The sequence below is a fragment of the Chelonia mydas genome, chromosome 27 (assembly GCF_015237465.2).
Source record: "Chelonia mydas isolate rCheMyd1 chromosome 27, rCheMyd1.pri.v2, whole genome shotgun sequence".
Taxonomy (NCBI): domain Eukaryota; kingdom Metazoa; phylum Chordata; order Testudines; family Cheloniidae; genus Chelonia; species Chelonia mydas.
The window spans coordinates 1,858,809-1,881,714 of NC_057860.1; the positions used below are offsets into that span (position 1 = coordinate 1,858,809).

The 22,906-nt window shown below is 53.8% G+C and overlaps 1 protein-coding gene across 2 annotated transcripts in view; it reads left to right on the forward strand.

Annotated features, from left to right (window-relative positions):
* Positions 1–19,201: 19,201 nt before the first annotated feature.
* The window catches only part of PLCD3 (phospholipase C delta 3), a 56,403-nt gene continuing 52,698 nt past the window's right edge, over positions 19,202–22,906 (forward strand). The window contains exon 1 of one of the 2 annotated variants that reach the window (XM_037887097.2): positions 19,202–19,445. In XM_037887097.2, coding sequence (XP_037743025.1) covers positions 19,352–19,445 — 94 coding nt within the window. In that variant the 5' untranslated portion in view covers positions 19,202–19,351. The remainder of the gene's footprint in view (positions 19,446–22,906) is intronic. The other variant, XM_037887098.2, reaches the window with a different exon arrangement.

A 22,906-nucleotide genomic window follows, 5' to 3' on the forward strand; every position in this document is an offset into this window, starting at 1 on the left:
AGCTGGCTCAGTGTTTAAAAGCGAAGTGTAGAGTTACTGAGCTCACACGTTATCACATGGTCACTGTGATGTTAATAGCTCTGAGTGGAGGCACTGATGGCAGTAGAAGTTTTACTTGATTAAGGACTAGAAGATTTGACCCTCCAACTTTCTTTCTAAAGGAAGAGCTGCCCAGAGCTCCTGGGCCTGTTTATTTTCCTTTCCTGCCTGTGGTGGCCTTGATAGACCTCAGAAGTCTCTGTTTTTTCTCAACTTTAAAATATTGAATTTTCTTGGTGTTTGGTTTTAAATATTCCCCTGTGAGAGCTGCAGCTCCAGTCACTGGAGTGTCGTGTTCCGGAGCCTTCTGGAAAGTCACGAGCCTTTCAACAGAAGGGAAAGCCGTGTTGCCAACTCTCATGGTTTTTGTCATGAATCTCATGATAATTATTTGAGCATGAGCTTTCGTGAGCTACAGCTCACTTCATCGGATGCATAGCATATCGTGGAAACTGCAGAAGACATTCTGTGTGTATATAATGTCTTCTGCAGTTTCCACGATATGCTATGCATCCGATGAAGTGAGCTGTAGCTCACGAAAGCTCATGCTCAAATAAACTGGTTAGTCTCTAAGGTGCCACAAGTACTCCTTTTCTTTTTACGAATACAGACTAACACGGCTGTTACTCTGAAACATGATAATTATTGTTTCTTTAAAGCCCCAGCTCCTGGAGATGTGATGGTTTCAGCCTTATTCTTAAAGAAAAATTAAGTTTCTAGTCCTCGTGGCGGTGGAGAAAGCTTCAAAACGTGACCCCAGTGCTTCCTAAAGGCTCAAAAAGCAGAAGGCAAATAAAAAGAACCCCAGATCTGTTATTTTTACATAATCATGATTTTAAAGCCAATTTCATGATTTTTGGTGAGCCTGATTCATGATTTTTGAACATCTGGGATTGGCAACACTGTGAAAGTGACTCGAAAGTGTCAGTTTCACTCCTGTTTAAGGTTAGAGTCTGGTCTATTATTTGTAGTGAGGTAACACCTCTAGAGCCCCAGGCAGGTGCAGTATAAACTCCAGGGTGGGCTTGCCCTAGTAGGATGTTAGCCTCTCTGCTGTTCGCCGCTCAGCTGGTTCGCAGCTGACTGGCTTTTTACAATAGTCAGGCCCACTCAAGGCTCACCTGGAACAAAGCACGCCTAATTCACACTTTTCAAACCACCAATCAAGCACACTGTCAAACTGTCCCCACAACAGACACTCAGATACTCACCACCACAGCCTCCCTAATGCAGCTCTTAGCGTACCTCCTCTCAGACAGATCCCAGTCCATCCTCCCGGTGGAAGGAAAAGGCCTGGGTAGAGACCATCGAATCGTGGAAGTCAACGAATCGCTATGCAGGTGGTGTTGGAGAGAAGGCTTTGGATTCTTTGACCATGGGATGGTGTCCAAGAAGGAGGAGTGCTAGGCAGAGACGGCCTCCACCTAACGAAGAGAGGGAAGAGCATCTTCGCAAGCAGACTGGCTAACCTAGTGAGCAGGGCTTTAAACTAGGTTCACCAGGGGAAGGAGACCAAAGCCCTGAGGTAAGTGGGATACTGGAGGAAGCACGAGCAGGAGAGTGCAAGAGGGGAGGGCTCCAGCCTCATACTGAGAAAGTGGGACAATCAACAAGTTATCTTAAGTGCCTATACACAAATGCAAGTAGCCTGAGAAACAAGCAGGGAGAACTGGAAGTCCTGTCACAATCAAGGAATTATGATGTGATTGGAATAACAGAGACTTGGTGGGATAACTCACATGACTAGAGTACTGTCATGGATGGATATAAACTGTTCAGGAAGGACAGGCAGGGCAGAAAAGGTGGGGGAGTTGCACTGTATGTAAGAGAGCAGTATGACTGCTCAGAGCTCTGGTATGAAACTGCAGAAAACCCTGAGAGTCTCTGGATTAAGTTTAGAAGTGTGAGCAACAAGGGTGATGTGGGAGTCTGCTAGAGACCACCGGACCAGGGGGACGAGGTGGACGAGGCTTTCTTCCGGCAACTCACGGAAGTTATTAGATCGCAGGCCCTGGTTCTTATGGGAGACTTCAATCACCCTGATATCTGCTGGGAGAGCAATACAGCGGTGCACAGACAATCCAGGAAGTTTTTGGAAAGCGTAGGGGACAATTTCCTGGTGCAAGTGCTGGAGGAACCAAGTAGGGGCAGAGCTCTTCTTGACCTGCTGCTCACAAACCAGGAAGAATTAGTAGGGGAAGGAAAAGTGGATGGGAACCTGGGAGGCAGTGACCATGAGATGGTAGAGTTCAGGATCCTGACACAGGGAAGAAAGCAGAACAGCAGAATATGGACCCTGGACTTCAGAAAAAGCAGACTTTGACTCCCTCAGGGAACTGATGGGCAGGATCCCCTGGGAGAATAACATGAGGGGGAAAGGAGTCCAGGAGAGCTGGCTGTATTTTAAAGAATCCTTATTGAGGTTACAGGGACAAACCATCCCAATGCGTATGTAACCCTTCTACCCGTCAGAGTTGGCAGCAACAAGGGCCGGGTTCAGTATTTAGGGGTTCCATTCCAATAACACAATGCAAAACCGCTCGAGCCCCCACCCAGTGACCTGGGACAAATATATAGCACCCCCGCTGGGCACGCAATACTTCCCCTCTCGCAAGCATAGAGTCTTAGTGTAGCAAAAAGCCTTTTAATAACGTGGCATTATGTTGGGGAAACACCACCAACAGGATTCATAACACAACCCATGAGCAAAAACCCACCCCAAGCAAATTGGGCCGTGTCCTTTCCCTTTGGTTCTTGAGTCCAGCAATCCAAAATCACCCAAAGTCCCAAAAGTCCAACAACCCAAAAGTCTGTCCCTGGTCAAGCCCCAGAGTTTGAAAGTTTATCTGCAGAATTTTACCTCCCAACCTGGGTGGAGATGGGGAAGGGGGTTAAGGGGCACCTTACATGGTCCAAAGCCGATTGCCCCACCTCTCCATGGGCTCCGCTCTGCCAGCCGCCCCCACGAGCTGCTCCAGGCATCCGACAAACTGCTCTGCTCCACCAGCCGCTCTGCTCTGCCAGCCGTCCCACAAACTCCTCCACAATATATCTTCAGGCTCCCCACTACTTAACACAACGCTCAGTGATTTCAGCTCTTAGTAAGTTTAGCTCTTTGGTGAATTCAGCTTGTAGTAGGGGAGCCTCAATGCTGGTGCACTGATAGCCCAAAGTGAGCTCAGCAGCCTGTAACTAGACTCCTAATAGAATCAAAATTAGCTCTGATATTCCACAGTGAAGAGAAAAAGAAGTGCAATTAGCACGTAAAGCTCTCACCAGGGGACCCATACCCCCCACATTAATATCTATCCCCAGCCTCTCTCCATTCACTGGATTTTGGAACCCATGACCCTTGCCTGCCGAGTGCTGCTTAGTGGATGGTGAGTCCCTCCATCATAACAAAAGGCCATGTACAGTTCCACTGTCCTTGATTCACATAATCAGGATAATAACAGTTTATTCCTGCCCCAATAACAGAGAAGCTGCGGCTCCTACAGCAGCCAAAGTGACCATCTAGGTGGGGGGAGGGGGGGTGCCTATGCAAATGAGATCAGCCCCTGAAGTTCTTTTCCACAAGCCACCATGACTCGCCACCAGATGTCAGGGTAGAGCTCATCCTGACTCTGCTCACAGATAGAAAGAATAGTAAATATGGCAGGCGACCGCTTGGCTTAACAGTGAAATCCTTGATGATCTTAAACACAAAAAAGAAGCTAACAAGAAGTGGAAGGTTGGATAAATGACCAGGGAAGAGTATAAAAATATTGCTCAGGCATGCAGGAGTGAAATCAGGAAGGCCAAATCACACCTGGAGGTGCAGCTAGCAAGAGATGTTAAGTGTAACAAGAAGGGTTTCTTCAGGTATGTTGGCAACAAGAAGAAAGTCAAGGAAAGTGTGGGCCCCTTACTGAATGAGGGAGGCAACCTAGTGACAGAGGATGTGGAAAAAGCTAATGTACTCAATGCTTTTTTTGCCTCTGTCTTCACGAACAAGGTCAGCTCCCAGACTGCTGCACTGGGCAGCACAGCATGGGGAGTAGGTGACCAGCCCTCTGTGGAGAAAGAAGTGGTTCGGGACTATTTAGAAAAGCTGGACGAGCACAAGTCCATGGGGCCGGATGCGCTGCATCTGAGGGTGCTAAAGGAGTTAGCGGATGTGATTGCAGAGCCAATGGCCATTATCTTTGAAAACTCATGGCGATCCGGGGAAGTCCCGGACGACTGGAAAAAGGCTAATGTAGTGCCCATCTTTAAAACAGAGAAGAAGGAGGATCCTGGGAACTACAGGCCAGTCAGCCTCACCTCAGTCCCTGGAAAAATCATGGAGCAGGTCCTCAAGGAATCAATTTTGAAGCACTTAGAGGACAGGAAAGTGATCAGGAACAGTCAGCATGGATTCACCAAGGGCAAGTCATGCCTGACTAATCTAATTGCCTTCTATGACGAGAGAACTGGCTCTGTGGATGAGGGGAAAGCAGTGGACGTGTTGTTCCTTGACTTTAGCAAAGCTTTTGACATGGTCTCCCACAGTATTCTTGCCAGCAACTTAAAGAAGTATGGGCTGGATGAATGGACTATAAGGTGGATAGAAAGCTGGCTAGATTATTGGGCTCAACGGGTAGTGATCAATGGCTCAATGTCTAGTTGGCAGCCGGTATCAAGTGGAGTGCCCCAAGGGTCGGTCCTGGGGCCGGTTTTGTTCAATATCTTCATTAATGATCTGGAGGATGGTGTGGATTGCACCCTCAGCAAGTTTGCAGATGACACTAAACTGGGAGGAGAGGTAGATACGCTGGAGGGTAGGGATAGGATACAGAGGGCCCTAGACAAATTAGAGGATTGGGCCAAAAGAAATCTGGTGAGGTTCAACAAGGACAAGTGCAGAGTCCTGCACTTAGGACGGAAGAATCCAATGCACCGCTACAGACTAGGGACCGAATGGCTTGGCAGCAGTTCTGCAGAAAAGGACCTAGGGGTTACAGTGGACGAGAAGCTGGATATGAGTCAGCAGTGTGCCCTTGTTGCCAAGAAGGCCAATGGCATTTTGGAATGTATAAGTAGGGGCATTGCCAGCAGATCGAGGGACGTGATCGTTCCCCTCTATTCGACATTGGTGAGGCCTCATCTGGAGTACTGTGTCCAGTTTTGGACCCCACACCACAAGAAGGGTGTGGAAAAATTGGAAAGCATCCAGCGGAGGGCAACAAAAATGATTAGGGGACTGGAACACATGACCTATGAGGAGAGGCTGAGGGAACTGGGATTATTTAGTCTGCAGAAGAGAAGAGTGAGGGGGGATTTGATAGCTGCTTTCAACTACCTGGAAGGGGGTTCCAAAGAGGATGGATCTAGACTGTTCTCAGTGGTATCTGATGACAGAACAAGGAGTAATGGTCTCAAGTTGCAGTGGGGGCAGTTTAGGTTGGATATTAGGAAAAACGTTTTCACTAGGAGTGTGGTGAAACACTGGAATGCGTTACTTAGGGAGGTGATGGAATCTCCTTCCTTAGAAGTTTTTAAGGTCAGGTGTGACAAAGGCCTGGCTGGGATGATTTAGTTGGGGATTGGTCCTGCTCTGAGCAGGGGGTTAGACAGTCCTGCTCATAAACCTGGCCCCCACAGCCGATCTGTGGCTGCTCAAAGAAAGCCATGCCTGCAGCTGTGCTTGCCCTTGTTCCAGTCTCTGCTCCAGCCCCCTGCTTCCCTCCAGCTTTAGACTTCTGGTTTCGCTTCTCGGCTCTGCCTCTGGCTTATAACTCCAGTTGACCCTCCGGTTCTGACATTCAGCTTCAGTCTCTTCAGTCCTGATCTCTGGCTCCACCTCTGGCTTATGACTCTGGTTTACCCACCCCTGCTCTGGTGTTTGGTGTCTGCTCTTCCCGTACTGATCCTTTTCTCATTTCCTGGGCTCCACCCATCCTGGACCCAGCTCTTACCAATAGGCCAAACTCTTGCCTTCACCACTAGACCTAACCACTCACAGCCCGGTTGGCAATAGTCCCTTTGCTTCCCTTATCAATTTTCTCCAATTCCTAGATTCTGAGTTATATTCATTACTGTCAGCTTCTCCTTTCTTGCTTTATAGATACCTTCACTTCATCTTTGCTTCCCCTCTAAACCAGGTTGGTTTTTTAACCCCTACAGCCTTCTTTCTCAATTGTGGGGTTGTGCCTTTTTGGGCATCTAGTAAAGTCTTCTTAAACAGTTCCCAATTGTCATTCACATTTTTCTGATTAAACTCTTCGTCCCCAAAATGTCAAAATGAAATATTTCTATTTATTTGGAATTTTTTATCTGTTTTTTACTAAACGAACAGTGTGGTGAAACTGACACAAATTCATGAAATATCACTGTTGCCAAATCTGCATTTTTTGCTGGAAAAGTTGTGTTTGCCATGTTCAGTAAAAGCCTGTGACACTGAATGACCAGGAAGGAATGGAATTGGGACACAGCTTGGCCTTGGGGGCCTTAAGGACAGCTTCAGCTTTCTCTTGTGATTTATGGAAACTGCCTTTGTCAATGGTCTGGTCACTAGACACCAGTCACTGAAAAATTCCCCTTTCTTCTTGTTGCTGTGAGCCCACACTCAGCCAGGCTCCCATGTACCTTTAGCAGGTGTTCACATGCTCTCTCTCTAGTTCCCATAACTAGTCACTGTCCGGTTAACACTGAGAGCCAGGAATACCCTGTGATACCCGGTCCATGGCTCATTGCCAAATAGCAGGTGTGGCCCCTGCTCCAAACACTGGCCTGTTATGGTGAAGAAAACACTTGTGTGTGTGTGTGAATTGTGACCGTCTTTGGTCTCCATTTGCAGATAGTTCTGGGTGAGGCCAATCTGGCAGAAGAGCTTCTGAGGCAAATACAGCCTCTATCGTAGGCAAAGGCCACTGATCTGCGGGCAACACTGGACCGTTAGTGGTAACCATAGAATCACTCAGATACAGCCCCAGCCCCATTCCCTTTCCTGAGGGGCAGGCAGCGTGCTCCATTCACTCCAGTTAACCTTGGGTTTAACTCCAGAGTGTTGTCAAAGTGCGGCCCTTCTGCCTCGGCCTTTGGCTGAATCCCAAAAAGCACTGGGTGAGCTTTGCAAAATGTAGGACTCGCTCCCTCTTCAAGCACAATTCTGGCTTTCCTTTTTCCTTCCCTTTTGCTTTCAAGTTCCAGTCCCCTCCTGACAGACGCCAGCTGCGTTGTCCAAGACTGCAGCGAATTTCTGTCTCGGGCTGGAGTTCAGATTGTATTTTATTTTTGAAGTCTGCAGGTGTTTTAGGCTTTCCAAGACCAGCTGAATTTCTCTCAGCCCTCATCTGTACCAAACAATGCAAGACCCCCGCCCTTCACATGTGCTATCGTTATTTTAACTTTCCTGTAGTAAAGGGAGTCAGGATTTCCCCCCAGTGTTTTTAGAAGCACTGAGTGTTTCTGCAACTTCACCTCTCTTGGTCTCTGATAACCCTGCCATGAAATTACAAGCACGGCAGATCCTGTCTCGGGCTCATTTTAAGTCTTGCTCCTTCTACTTGAAAAAGAAATAAAAATAAAACTTCATTTACTGTCTTCTCGCCTCAACAGATGTCGAGATGCTACCGTCAGGAGAAAGGAAACCAGGCTAACACTGGCAGGCTTAGTCTGCAGGAATGAGAGCTCTGTCTGAGCGCAGCTCTGCCGGATGTTCGGCTGGAGTCGGTGACATGCTCTGATGCAGTGCCTGCAGGAGATGGGAGAGACACTGAGGAAGGTACAGCCTGGCTGTCCTAAGCCATGGATCTCGGATCCAGGCCATGCTCCTCCACCTGGCAGACTGCTGGCAGTAGCCTACCCAGGACTCTCAAAGCCCAGCCACAGGGTGAGGCTCTGCCCTGAGGTCCAATTGGTGGATCGGCCCGCTGGCCCGGCTGAAGCCAGCAGCAGGAACAGGAAGGCTCTCCAAGCAACTGGGCTCCATCCCGGTCCAGCTCCAGCTCCCCCAGCTCGATTTCCTGGCATCCTGACTCGGCTTCACCCTGGCATCTGACTTGTGGTTCCTGACCTCCAGTTTGTCTCCTGCCTCTGACCTCCAGGTATCCTCACCCAGCTGCCTCTTGATGCCTGTTGTCAGGGTTCCTTCCCCACTCTGAACTCTAGGGTACAGATGTGGGGACCGGCATGAAAGACCCCCTAAGCTTATTTCTACCAGCTTAGGTTAAAACTTCCCCAAGGCACAAATTCTTTGCCCTTGGAGGCTACGCTGCCACCACCAAGTGATTTAACAAAGAATCAGGCAAAGGACCACTTGGAGTTTCTATTCCCCGAAAATGTCCCCCCAAACCCTTACACCCCCTTTCCTGGGGAGGATTGAGAATAATATCCTAACCAATCGGTTACAAAGTGATCACAGACCCAAACCCCTAGGTCTTCAAACAATAGAGAAATCAGTCAAGTTCTTAAAAGAAGGATTTTATTTTTAAAAAAGGTAAAAATCACCTCTGTAAAATCAGGATGGAAAATAACTTTACAGGGTAAAAAAAGATTAAAAAACACAGCAGAACTTCCTCTAGGCTTAGTTTCAAAGTTACAAAAAACAGGAATAAACCTCCCTCCAGCAAAGGAAAAATTCACAAGCAGAACAAAAGATAATCTAACACGCCTTGCCTGGCTTTTACTTACAATTTTTGTAATATGAGAGACTTTTAGAATGGTTTATAGGAGAAGGAGTTTTCTGACCTGATGCTTCCCTGCTTCCCAAGAGAACACACACAAACAAAGCCTTCCCCCCGCCCAAGATTTGAAAGTATCTTCTTTCCCCATTGGTCCTTTTGGTCAGGTGCCAACCAGGTTATTTGAGCTTCTTACCCCTTACAGGTAAGGAGGAATTCTAGGCTACCCTTAGTTGTATGGTTATGATTTTGTTGGGGATTGGTCCTGCTTTGAGCAGGGGGTTGGACTAGGTGACCTCCTGAGGTCCCTGCCAACCCTGGTATTCTATGATTCTATGACACCTGTCTTGTGACTGTGGACTCTGGCTCTGGCTGCCCGCGTCCCAGCCACGACAGTGGGGAAAGTGGGTCACCCTGGGCTCTGCTTGGCTCGGGAATTCAGCTGCGACAAGCAGGTCTAGTGAGGTCTGTGGAGCACGTGAGGTCACTGTTTGGGACTCCTGCTTTGCTCTGGGTTTTCCACCCTGCAGGGGCTGGCGCGCACCTGCCTGGCACCTGGCAGCGGTAGAGCTGGCTCTGCATGGCCAGCCCAGTGGCAGTTGCCGGGGTACCTGTGTGACTTGAATGGCTGCTGGTCAGAGCAGCCACAGACCTGCTTGGCTGAGGAAGCCTCCGTCCTGGGGCCCATTTCAGTCCCACTGAGCCTGGGTGGATTTGTGGGAGGGGAGTGTAGCCGGGGGATGCAATGACCGGGATCAAGAAGTTGCTACCTCTCTGTCATTTTCTGGTTTGATCATTTTATTTCCTGTACTACCCCACCTCTGTCCCCTGTAGGAGACCTCCCATGTGCCTGGGAGGAGGGAAGGAGTTCCCTGGACAGGTGGGCAGGAGCTTAGGTGTGAAGTTCCTAAAGCCTGGGAGTGAACAAGGGTCTAGGTGCAGGCTAGGAAGGGCCCCTGAGAGACTGAATCTGGCCTGGGTTGCTGCTGTCTGGCCGAGAGCTACAGCTGGAAACCAGCACAAAGCAGATTGCCTCAATTTTCACCTCCGAGATGGTGGGTGTGAAAATCAACGGCCTGCCATGCCCCCTGTCCAAAAGGTGAGGAAGGACTTTGGCAGCGTGGAGTTGTGGTAGGTCAGACCGTCCTGAGGGGATTCATGTTGATTTGATACAAGTTTAATCCATTCATCCTGTTGTGGGTCCATCTTTCTTCCAATAGGTCAGTTGTTCATCAGACGCTGGCCCACTCCACTTCCATTAAGTCTGTTATTCTGGCTCTTTGAAGGGCAAGTCTTTTTGATCAGATACACTTGTTGGGTGCAGCTGCAACTCTGGGGCCTGTCGGCGGCCGGGATCAAAGCTGGGAGCTCGGAAGCTTAGTTTTGTGTGAGCCTCTACGGCCGCGTGAGCCTGAGCCAGCCCCATTAGTCTGTAGCTGGGCGAGGTGCCCCTGGAGCGCCGCTCCACGCAGGCCTGGGTTCCACAGCCGTAAACCTTCTAACCACGTCTGTCTCTGGTGAACTTCAGCCACAGGCCAGTGTTCCTAGCCCCGAGCCACGGGGACTGGGGGAGGTGGGACCGGAGAAACTGTGGCATCAATTGGCTAACTTCCGAGCAGTATTTGTACCTGAGCTTTTTAAAGGGAAAAACAAACAAGCTTGTATTGTCAGAACACATACGCTTCTCAGAACCCCTTCGAATAGTGAAAGGAGGAACCACGGTGATATAATTACAACATCAGTTATTAACATTAAAACCCATCCCCCGCTCCCCCCATGGAAACCCTTGGGCATCTCCCACGCTCTCCGTGATCAAAGTCCGTGGACATGGTGTGTCTTGCTGTTCCGGAAGAGGAGCAGTTTTTCAGACTGCCTGGTTGGCTTTTGTATTGTCTTGCTGGTTCCCAGTGGAAAGATTTAACGTGCTGGGACCGACGTTCCCTGTTAGCTGCGGGGCTGTGCAGCCGTCTGGTAACCGCTGCACGTCTCACGTGGGAGCGTGGCCAGCTCCCAGGTCCCACTCTGTGCACCTGAACCCGTGGTGGCTCCTCTCGGTGCTGGGGGCCGAGGTGGATGTGAGGTTCGACAGCAGGGAGGGGTAAGAAACAGGGTGAGGTTAGCAGGAGCTCCTGGGAGGTGTTAGGGGGCTGAGGTGGTGGGTGGCCGGTGTTTCTGGGTCTCCAAGGTGGTGACCCTGGAGGAGGCCTCCCTGCCTCTATGGCCAGGACATAGCCCCGTAGGTTCAACTGGCACCTTAGGTTATCCTGGTGCCAGTCTGCGTGGGGAGCAGCCCTGATGGGAGAACAAAGGAACATTCTGTGCCGGGCAGGGGAGCCCTGCCCGTCTCCTGAACTGCCCCTGGGAGCTGGGTCTATTTACAGCCCTGAGGCTAGGGTGTGAACGGTCTCTCCCACCTGCCTGTCCGAGGACACGGTCTTTCGGCATGAGCCATGCCTGGGACAAGAGTGCACAGGGCCAAGCAGCTGATGCGCCTTTAGCCCCTGTGTCCAGGCCGCAGTGCACCCAGCATGCTACCAGGTAGTCTATGGGAGGGCTGGGGTCCCACAGCTTTCCAGGCACTCCATGGGGGTAGCTGCACCCTCCTCCACCTGAGCCTTGTCCTCTGTGTCTCCCATCTGCTCTTGGTGGGCCCGCAGCGACACGGGGCTGCGGTCACACGTGGGCCCGCAGCGACAGGGGGCTGCGGTCACACGTGGGCCCGCAGCGACACGGGGCCACAGCCATTCTGGCTCACGCTGCAGGCCATAGGCAGTAACTCAGAGCCCCAGGGCTGCTCTATATTACACATGGGGCAGTTCTGGCCCCTGGAGCTGCCCAGATCAGGAGGGTGCAAAGGCCCTTGGTCCCTTCCCCTAGGCTCCAGAAGGCACCGCACAAGTTTCCAGCCAGGGGTGTAACAGCTTCCCCTGCAAGACGGCACAATCTAGCCCACCTCTGCAGCCTGCGTTTCCCATGGCAGGGTGCCTTGTTACAGCCCCTTGCCCCTCCCCCTAAGTAGTTCCTCTCACTGTGGGGTGTCCTCTGCCTGGTCTAAAGGCTGCTGTTAATGTCATGCAGGGTAGCACCAGGCCCGTCGGGGGTACAGACACGGAGCTGGCAGTGACCCGCTTTTCAGGTTGCAACACTTTCCATTGCAAAGGATTCCTGCAGCCTTTTATGAAGACGCTCTGGGTTGCAATGGGCGCTTGGCATTGGGCAGGGTGGATGCCTGGGGCGCCATGGGAATCGACTCAGGCGGGGCTGAGGGCTGAGCTGTTGAAAATCACCATTTCTCCTGCATTGCTCAGCTGACTCTAGCGCCCCATCCGGGGTCCCATTGCTCCGGACGTTGCCCAGACACAGGACGGGGCAGGCCTGCCCCATGGGCTCCCCGTGTACATGGCCGAGGCAGGCACAGCAGGGGAAGGGGCACAGAGGTGCAATGACTTGCCCACAATCACGCAGCGGGACAGGAATAGAACCCACGTCTCTGGAGTCTCGTGCCAGTGCCCTGCTGTGACACTTCTCAGCGTTAACTGAGGTGTCTGTGAGGAATCACCCCGACCTGCTCACAGCCGGAGGGAGCCTTGCCTGTGCCCACCCGGGGAGGGGACGGATGTTCTCCCAAAGGCAGGCCCCGCTCAGCCCCGCTGCAGGCCAGCAAGGCACACAGCCCACTTCTGGACCCCCGCAGTGCACGCTGACCTGCTGGCTCCGTGGAAGCAGGACAACCCAGGTCCTTGGCTTCCCATCTCCGTAGCACAAGGTACCTGGAGGTCTCTGTGGTAAAACTAAAGTGAAGTTTATTTCACAAAGCTTGAATTGAAGGTTCAAATAAAAGCAAGTCAAAGGATTTGGAAACAGGTTTTAGAGAAAAGAGGAACATGCAATCCAGAGCCTGTCCTTATTAGCAAGGGGGTATTCTCACCCCCTTGGCTGTCCGTACGGCGCTTGTCCAGGCCAGGCAGCTGGGACTCACCTGGCAGACTATCTGCCCCTTAATGGATCCCATCTTGTGCCCCTTTTAATTCTCCGATACGGTCTCAGGCTTCTGTTCCTAGTTAGGGCATTTCATTAACTTCAGCTCAGTCCCGATGGCTCCTGTGCAGCGTCTTTCCCTGGGGTTCTTTGTCGGTGCTCGTACCTGCAGCTGGTCCGGGCTGTACACCCGGGCTGGGTTGGGGTGGCGGATGTCACTTGTTCTCAGTGTGGACTGAGTCAGCTCTGAGACCCACCCCGCTGCAGGTGACGTGTTTCACCTCCAATAGTTTTGGACCCAATAGTGCATAACTCTAAAAATGCTTCTCATGCAAACATTTCCCAGTACTCCTGCTAACTGGCTAGTGCTTCGAGACCCCACGTGTAGCCAGACAGCCAGCCCCCCCCCCCTCCCCCAGACCAGCATTGCTGGAAACACACGGGAGCCAAAACACCAGGGCACTCCAGCACAGCCTTTGAAGCTGTGAGAAGCACAGGTGTGCTGCTACAATGTGCCTCTGGGAACATATACAACGATTAGGCTCACAGCAGGCAGAGGCGCTGTGACAGACATGGCTCTTAGCCCCTACTAAAACAGCATGATGCGCACACCCCAACATCCTAGGTGGGAAAATATTTACCCTGATAAAAGAAATGTCCAGTAGTCGAAACTTATTGTTTCTCCCTTGCAAGTGTGAACTACTCTTGCGAGAGCTGGCGTCACCCCGACAGACCAGCCCCAATTTGGCATAGAAAGGAGAAAGAGAATAAAGGAGTACAGAGGTATAAGTAGGGGACCTACAGCACCATGATTTTTGAGTGCTTTTCACTATCTATCTGCTGGTCAGATAAGTGACAGCCTCCCAAGGCTTCTGCAGCTAAGAGGGTCCCTAAGCCTTGTCCCTTATTCGTCTTTCCGCGGAATTGAGTGACCGATCCTGGCTTGGCACCGCTGGAATCGAGAGATGCAAGGAGGGTAAGAAGCACCCACACCTGATCTCCTATCTTTAGTGTACACATATTTTGAAATAGAGCTCTATACTTTGTTTTCTTTCTTTGGGATTGTGGCTTCAGTTTTGTAACTTGTTTGTGTGTGTAACATCTCTACATTTAAATAAGTAGGCACTAGCAATTTTGTAACCACATGATTAGAATCTAGTTTAATAAATTTTGGTAACCATTGTGCATAAGCCTGACTTGTTTCTCTGGTTTACTGTAAAGCAGCCAACACAATTAAAGAACCTCAGCCGTTTTGGCTATAAAGCCTGGCCACTAGGTGAGAGTACTAAGAGCCTAGCGTTGAGTTGTGCCGCCTCCACGGGGCAAACTCTTGGGGCACCTGTCAGTCAATCCTGGCTGCCCGCTGCGAAGGAGCTCTGAGCTCTAGCAGTTAAAGTCACGGGTGGTTAGGACCTTGGGGCATCCGTCAGCCTAGCCCGGGCTGCCCGCCGCGAAGGGACAGTGCGTCCTAGCGGTTAAAGTCACGGATGGTATAAAACGGGCATAGCTGGCACCTCACCAAACATCCCTGGCCATCGGCTAACACCACGCCATCTGTCACGGAGTCCCCGGGCGATGCTCTGGAACTGCTCCCCATGAAGCCAGGCAGGACTCTGGGGAAGTCTCCTTTCTCTGAGCAGCCTGTCTGCAGGACACACAGCTCACATGGCTTCCACCTTCCTGGGTCTGACCTCGGAGCATTCAGCATCCTCTGCCCCTCCGTGCGCTTCCCCCAGTGAGTCCGCTCAGGCGGGGCTCCTGGGGAAGCCAGAGGGTCCTGCACCCCAACTTCGCAGTCAGACGTGACTCTCAGCCAGCCAGTAAAACAGAGGTTTATTAGATGACAGGAACATGGTCTAACACAGAGCTTGTAGGTGCAGAGAACAGGACCCCTCAGCTGGGTCCATTTTGGGGGGCAGTGAGCCAGACAACCACGTCTGCCCTTCACTCCATGTCCCCAGCCAGCCCCAAACTGAAAAACCCTCCAGCCCCTCCTCCTCTGGGCTTTGTCCCTTTCCCGGGCCAGGAGGTCACCTGATTCCTTTGTTCTCCAACCCTTTAGATCTCACCTTGCAGGGGGAAGGGCCCAGGCCATCAGTTGCCAGGAAACAGGGTGTCGGCCATTCTCTGTGTCGAGATCCCTGCACACACCTGCCCTCTAGGGCTCTGCAGTGATCATACACCCTTATCCCACCACCTAGATACTTAAGAACTGCCTAGGGGAAACTGAGGCACCCCCACACTATTCAGAGGAAACATAAGAACAATCCCGCTTCATCACACCCACCCCCTAGATACTTAAGAACTGCATAGGGGAAACTGAGGCACCCCCACAATATTCAGAGGAATCATTAAGAACAGTCCCACTTCGTCACACCATCAAACACAGGTGTGACATACCTGCCTGGGCATGTCTGGGTCACACCTAGCTGCAAGGCCAGAGTGCCTCCCTTGTGTCCGTGGGCACTCGGCCCTTCCCAGTTACCCGGGTCTCTCCTCGCCTTGCTTTTCACTCCCTGTGCCAACAATTAACAAAGATATTCATGACTATCAGCCTGTATGCTCGCTGGGAACACAGGGATTTCTGCCCCAGATCAGACTGACATCACACCCAGCTGATCTTGGGCAGAAATCCCTGTGTTCCTAGCCCCACATGGAAATGAGCAGAGTCAGGGATATGGTGTCTGAGCCCGGAACAGAGGCTGCAGTCAAGAAGGTCGGGATAAAGGCTTCTTGAAGCAGGCAGGCGAAGATCTGAATATCTGCGGGATAAATGAGACCAGGTCAGTGAGCAGCCTCTGGGGGCTGGAGACTGGTGACTGTATTTGCTCTGAGGTAACGTCATTATGCCATGACGTGAAATCTTTGGTTTGTTCAGTCTTGCAGCCCAGTGCTGAGTGCAGGAATCAGGCCTAGGAATCAGGACTCCGGGGCTCAGTTCTGGACGCTCCCCCCCCTCCGCGTGACTCCTGGGGAGGTCCTAAGCAGGGCCCCGTGAACTCTGTGGGCACAGCAGTCGGTGGTGCCCTGGCTTGGCCTTTAGGAACATTCAGGTTCTAGCTATCGCCGCTCTGATGATCGCTGAAAATCGGAGCCAAGCGTAAGTGGTGCATGTGAGTGTGCAGCGAGCCGCAGCCACTGGTTTGGAGCAGGGAGAACGGCCCCTTCCTCTCCCCAGAGGCCTGGGCAATCTGGCGTTTTTCCAAGTTACCATAGAATTCTGGGGTTTTGTTGCATCCAAATGGAGAGCGTTTTATTTCCTGTCTCCCAGCCCCGCCACCCCCCGCTCTCCAGCTTTCCCCACAGCGGGGAGTTAACCGATTACAATGCATGCGCCCGGGCAGCAGGGAGGCAGGGCTCAGTCCAGCTAAGCTGCCTAGAGACTAGAGCTGCAGCCGAAGCCCAGGGAGCTAAGATGAGCTCTTCATCGTTTCATAGCTTCCAAGGCCATGAGGGACCATTGCGACCATCTGCTCTGACCCCTGTAGAGCACGGGCCAGAGACTGGCCCCAGAGAATCCCTAGAGCAGAGCTTCCAGAGAAACAGCCAGTCTGGATTCAAAAATTGCCAGCGATGGAGACTCCACCACAACCATTGGGAAACTGCTCCAGTGGTGAATTACCCTCCCTGTCAAACACTTACTCCTTATTTCCTGTCTGAATGTGGCTAGTTTCCCCTTCCAGCCATTGGACCCTGGTATACTTTCTCTGCTAGACCGAAGAGCCCATTATTAACTATTTGTTCCCCTGTAGCTACTTCTCGACTGTGACCGAGTCTCCCCTTTACCTCTTCATTAAGCTTGAAGAGTCTATCACCGTAAGGCATTTTTACTAATCCTTTAATCATTCTCATGGCTCTTCTCTGAGCCCTCTCCAATTTATCAACAGCCTTTTGGAATTGTGGGCACCAGAACTGGACCCAGGATTCCAGCAGCAGTTGCCCCAGTGCCAAATGCGGAGGTAAAATAATGTTTCTCCTCCCACTTGAGATTCTCCTGTTTATGCATCCCAGGATGGCATTAGCTCTTTGGCCACAGCGTCGTACTGGGAGCTCACATTCAGCTGATTACCCACCACGAACCCCAAATCTTTTTCCGAGTCACTGCTTCCCAAGACAGAGATGCCCATCCTGTAAGTATGGCCTACAGCCGTGGTTCTCAACCAGGGGTACAGGTACTCCTGGGGGCAGCAGAGGTCTTCCAGGGGGTACATCAACTCATTTAGAGATTTGCCTAGTTCTACAACAGGCTACATAAAAAGCACTAGCAAAGTCAGTACGGTAAAAGCTTTTTTATCTGGCATGTTGGGGAAATGGGGGGTGCCGCTAAGTGAAAAATTCCAAACTCCCTCCCAGAGCCTGTGCCCCGCAGGAGGGAGGGAGTTTGGGTGCAGGGCTGGGGGTTGCGGTATGGCAGGGGGTGCGGGCTCTGGGAGGCAGTTTGGGTGCAGGAGGGGGCTCAGAGCAGGGGGTTGGGGCACGAGAGGGGGCTTGGGGTGCTAGATCCGGGGGATGCTCACCTAGGGTGGCTCCCCGCAAGGAGTGACCTGTCCATACTGCTCCTAGGCGGAGGCGTGGCAGGTGGCTCTGCATGCTGGCCTCTCCGCACCCCATCCCGCCCCGCCCTGAGTGCTAGCTCCGCAGCTCTCATTGGCTGGGAACTCTAATAAAGGTCTAATAAAGAATTCCCCCATGTTGGCTGCAACACTTTCTGAGTTAGGAAATTGTCATCTATAATGTTTAGAAATGCCAAGGATATTTTAGTGCTGGCAGCATGAGATCTCTGGCATGCGTCACTCAGATTGACCTCCTCCAGGATCACGCTGCTTTTTCCCCTGCACATTATAGATAGCTGCGTAAGGAGCCGGTCACTCAGTTCCCCAGTCCGATTTGGTGGTCTGGAGCAGACACCAATTAATACACCATCTCGTGCTTTATCTGTTAGGACATTGATCCATAAGCGTTCGCGATCACATTCTTCCAAGCTATCAGTGACTGGGAGACAGGTAATGCCACGCCCCTCCCCTTTTGCCTGCTGGATCCTTCCTTCCGTTTTGCCTATTGCCTTCCTCTGTCCTTGAAACTGGCTACACCAGGAGGCAGGGAAGGCGAGTCTGAGCCAGGCTGCCCAGAGGACACTGTGCCGGTTGAGGCCCCCAAAGCTGGGCTGCCTGGAGAACACAGAAAAAAAAACCTAGTCATTGCTAGGAACAATTCCTGCTGTGTAGTGCGTCACTGAGCACTTTCAGATCCCAGGCCCTGTGGTGGGTGTATGTCCAGGGCAAATCTCCACTGCAAAACCCCCAGTGCAGTGAGTCTCAGAGCCCAGATCAACTGACTTGGGTGCACAGGGCTAAAAATAGCCATGTAGACATTCCTGCTTGGGCTGGAGCCCGGGCTCTGACACCTGATGTGGGGGGTGGGTCTCAGAGCCTGGCTCCAGCCCCACTGGGAATATTCGGCTATTTTAGCCTGCCAGCCTGTGCTTGCCCTGGGGCTGGTTTTCATATAGGTCTGGGTTCCCTGGAGAGTAACATCCCCTGAAGCAGATTGGCAGGGGAGGGCACTAGTGCTGGCATGGTAGGATAGGACTGGCTGGAGGGGCAGGCGATCAGGGTGGTTGCCCTGAATGCGAACTTCTGGGTTGTGGTTTTGTTTTGTGGTGTTGTTTTTGCTCAGCTGTTTGGTGGGCACCCAAAATGTCCCCTGCCCTGGGCAAGAAAACTCCTCGGGCCCGCCCTGGGGGTGGGGGTGTGTGGGAGACGCCCCCAGGCCCAGCCTGTTGTTGGGCATTCCCTGGGAGGCGAGAAGCATGGGCACCACTGCCAGAGGTCCCAGAGGCAGGTGACTGGCCAGTGATCTCTGGGCCCTTCACAGTGATGGGCTAGGCCTAGAATGTGGCTGCTAGGGCCAGGCGCTGACCAGACTGGCCAGGGTCACCTCAGTGCTTCAGTCATGCTGGACCGCACCCGTCTCCTGTCCTCAGGCACTGCCCATCTCCTGCCACTCTAGCCCCTCTCCTGCCCTGGGCAGTGCCCGCCTCCTGCCGCTCTAGCCCCTCTCCTGCCCTGGGGCAGTGCCCGTCTCTTGCCGCTCTAGCCCCTCTCCTGCCATGTGGCAGTGCCTGTCTCCTGCCACTCTGGGCTCACAGAGTCCATCTCCTGCCGTGGGGCAGTGCCCGTCTCCTGCCGCTCTAGCCCATCTCTTGCCCTGGGGCAGTGCCCATCTCCTGCCACTCTAGCCCCTCTCCTGCTCTGGGGCAGTGCCCGTCTCCTGCCACTCTGGGCTCACGGAGCCCATCTCCTGCCGTGGGGCAGTGCCCATCTCCTGCCGCTCTAGCCCCTCTCCTGCCGTGGGGCAGTGCCCGTCTCCAGCCGCTCGGGGCTCCCAGAGCCCGTCTGGGAGGCGTTGCCCCACGGGTGCTGGGCTCTGCCCCCTTGCTGCCCCCTGCGCAGCAGAGAGAGGGCCGCCCGCTGGTGCCGGGGCCCGGGGCAGCGCGCAGCCCGTGGGAGGAGCTCTCCAGCCCCACGCGGTTCATAATCGCTCTCCGTGCCCTGAAATGTGACTCCTTCCCCGAGCCGGCTGGGACGGGCTGGCTCCGTCACGGCTGCGGCTGGGCTGGCTCCGGCGGCTCGCTCCTCGCAGGGAGCCCGCGGCGGGCGGAGGGGCCCCGGGCGCGGCCTCGCCCGGACACCATGATCTGCGGCTGGAGGAAGAAATCGCGCCCGGAGCAGCCCCCGCAGCACGGCGGCGGCCCCAGGCGCCCGGACAGAGCCTTAAAGAACATGGGTAAGTGCCGGGGACCCCGCGCCGTCCGCCCCCAGCGCCCCCGGGCCCGATCCCGCCCGCCGCCAGGGCCCCGGCCCCGCCTCTCCAGGGGGCGACACGCCGCAGCCCGGCTGCCCCCGGACCCCGTGGGAGGGCGTCTCGGACACAGCTCGGGCCAGGCTCGCGCCGAGGGATCCGGATCGGAACTTCCCCGAAGCGCGGGAGTGTTCGGCCCGGGGCCCGAAGCTGCGAGGATGGGCGCTGGCGCTGGGGCTCGGCTCGGGGATGCTCCTCACGCTGCGCCCCCGAGCCGGGCCCGACTCCTGCCCCAGCCGGGCGGGGCACAGCGCCGGGGCCCCGGGCGCTCGGAGCGGGGCAGGAGTTCGCTACCGGGCCCGTCTCCCCCCTGCCCAGCGCCCGGCCCGGCTGATGCCAGGAGCCTTCCCCGTGCCAAGGCACTGACCTGGGGGTGGGGTAGGGGGCAGCCCCCCAGGGTCCTGGTCCAAGGTGCAGAGGGCAGGGCTGCCCCCCAGGGTAGGAGCGCGCACCGCGAGGGGTTAATAGCTGCCTGTGGGCCGGGCACTTGGCTTTATTGTAATCCCCATTCCCATGTCTGTGGAACATCCTCCCCCCACCCCCCCATGCCCCTCAGCATCACCCTGGAGCTGACTCCCCCCCCGCCCGAACGTACGAAACAGACCCTGCTCCCAGCTGGATTCATGGGCTGGGGGGGCGCAAGCTGCAGAGGGGGCAGTGGGGGCTGAGGGCGCTTCGGGTGGGCAAGGGCTGCCCCAGCATGGGGGCTCTGGCAGGGCTGGACCTGGGCTCTGTGTTGTGAATCTTTGCTGGCCCCAGCCAGCCCTCGCTGTGGCTGGGACCCCTGCCCCTGTAGCGGGGGCCTGCTGTGCCAGGCAGAGGCATGCCAGGTCTGCACTCCCAGCTGGGCAGGCCTCCTTTCCACAGAGCTGCCCCTCTTCGCTTCCAACCCCCACTTTAACTCTCCACTGAGGACCTGACTGTGGGGACCTGCCTGGGCTGTGGCCAGGGACTCCCTTCCTCCAGGGCAAAGGACCTGCTGGAGTCTCCCCTTGCCATCCGTGCGTGCAGCTGATTCCCACTCAATCCACTTGACGGCAGGCCCCATGTCCAGCCGTGCCCCAGGTCTTGGGTACATGGCCACTGTTTGTTGGGGATAGCCCGGGAACATGAGGGAGCAAAGAGGCTGCAGCAAGTAAGAGGTTAATGCCCATTTTGTTGTAGTAAATTCGGCGTGCAATAAAATCCACAGTTGTTTGCGATCCAAAAGCCAAGCATCCTGGGGACTGGCTGGCCCGGGGTGTGTGTGTGTGTGTGCGCGCATGTGTGTGCAAGACGAGGCCTCGAGGCTGCTTTCACAACTAACCCAGCACAGTAGTGACCACTGCTCGGTGGCCTGTGTGCAATGAGTCTGGTGGGTCTCAGTCCCGTTCCTGCATCGCAGCTGGGAGTGAAGGAGCCCCTTGCCAGCAGCCATGGCCGAGACGCCAAGACCTGCGTGGGTCCTGCAGCCTCTGTGCTGGATTTCCAGGTGCTCAGCAGCCCCACACGGGTCTGATTTTCACAGCTCAGCACCCATAGTGCCCCCAGCATGTAGGGCTCTTTGGAAAATCTGGCATCTACCTGTTACCCCTGACAGGGCGTGAGTGTGGCATTCCCCAGGGCGGGCAGGCTGGTGCACCTGGTCCTTCTCACCAGTGCTAAATGAATAACTAAACCCCGAAGCCTCAATGAGGAATTTCTGCTAGGGGTGAATTCTTTTAAACTCAAGATTTGACCTTGGGAACAGGAGCGTCGAATGCAAGTGAGATGGCCAGAGACCTCGAGCGCAAGCCCTGGAGCAAAGGGGCATGTCATAGACTCAGAGAGCTTAAGGCCAGAAGGGATGATTAGATCACCCAGTCTGACCTCCTGTAGGGCACAGGCCAGAGAGTTTCCCCCAGTCACTCTTCCTGCACTGAGCCCAATGGTTGATTAAAACCTCTCTTCCCGGCAGGCCCCCAGTCTGCAGCTGATCTCAGGAACGGCATTATTATTATGTATTATTTGTAACCACAGGGCTCCAGACGGGGGCCCAGAGAGGCCATAGACCCATGTGCTGTACACATGAGGCCCAGACCCAAAGAGCTGACAGTCCAGTATCATCCCACCCCTCTAAAGCCCCCATCCCCTGTGGATAGCAAGTGCTTTAGCAATGTGAACTGGTCCCAGTGTCTGCAACTCTTTGTCCGGCGGGGGGAGGGGGGAGTCACTCTATAGCTTTACCTCAGTCCTGGGCTCTGTTCCTGCCCTGACACCTTGGGAAGGTTGCTTCCTCTCCCTGGGACTCCGTTTCCTCCTCTGAAAAGTGGGGACAATGATTCTTTCCCTTGATTGGTTGCAGTGTGGGGAGAAGCGTAAGAGCTAAGTAGTAGCATTTATTACGCTCAGCCGTCCAGCTCCTGGGTTCTGGTTCAACCAAGTGTGACCCCGGGCAAGTCACTAACCTCTCTGTGCCTCAGTTTACCCAGCTGTAAGATAATAGTCCACAGTGCTATGGCTGCCGTAATCTGAGGATCTCAAAGCATTTCACAAGCATGAGTGAGTTAAGCAACACAATCCCCTTGAGAGGCAGGCGAGTACTATTATTCCCATTTTGCAGGTGGGGAAAGTGAGGCACAGAGAGGGGAAATGGCTTGCCTAATGAGCCAGGGGCAGAGCCAGAACAAAACCCCACGTCTCCTGACTCCCAGTCCTGTGCATCAGCCACAAGACTCCTGTAGGTGGAGGGCAAGGGCTTGTCTACGTGGGGCGTTAATTTCACTAACTTTAGATAGTGCACGCTCAAATAACCTGTGTAAACACAATGCTGTTCTTCAGAATCTGCGCCCTCTGGATAATCTGTACTCTCTAATCTGGTTTGCAAGTATATTAAAGCTCTTTGAGATAGTGAAATGAGCATGTGCCAAGATGAGGTTCTCCCAGGGCAGCATTGTGTTCACCGAGATGGAACTGCAGCTGACTCAAGTGCAGCAGTGAAGGGGTTAAGGTGTTAGTTGCCATGGGGGAAATGTTGGGCAACATTAAGCTTTCCTCCAGGGAAAAGCACAAGGGCTGACCAAGGTCTGGCTCTGCAGGGGTGTGTGTAAGCCAGGCAGGCAGGACCAGAGCACACAAGGCTATCTCGGCTGCTGACCTGGCCCAGAAGAGGGCTCACACTTCAGGCTCCCAAGTGGAGGGATTCCAGCCTGTCAGTCAAGGCCCCCAGACTTTCGGGGAGCCGTGCGCTGAGCCCTGCCCCTTTGCTCCGCATTTCACTCCTGCTTTGGAGACACCCAGCTCAGCGTGCTGGCTCCTGTGGATCCCTGACTCTCCCCATGCATCGTATGGGGAGCCTGGGCACCCAGCTCGGGCTGGGGACTCCACGAGGCAGAGCCCCTCTGGTGGGTGGTACAGCACTGCAGCGC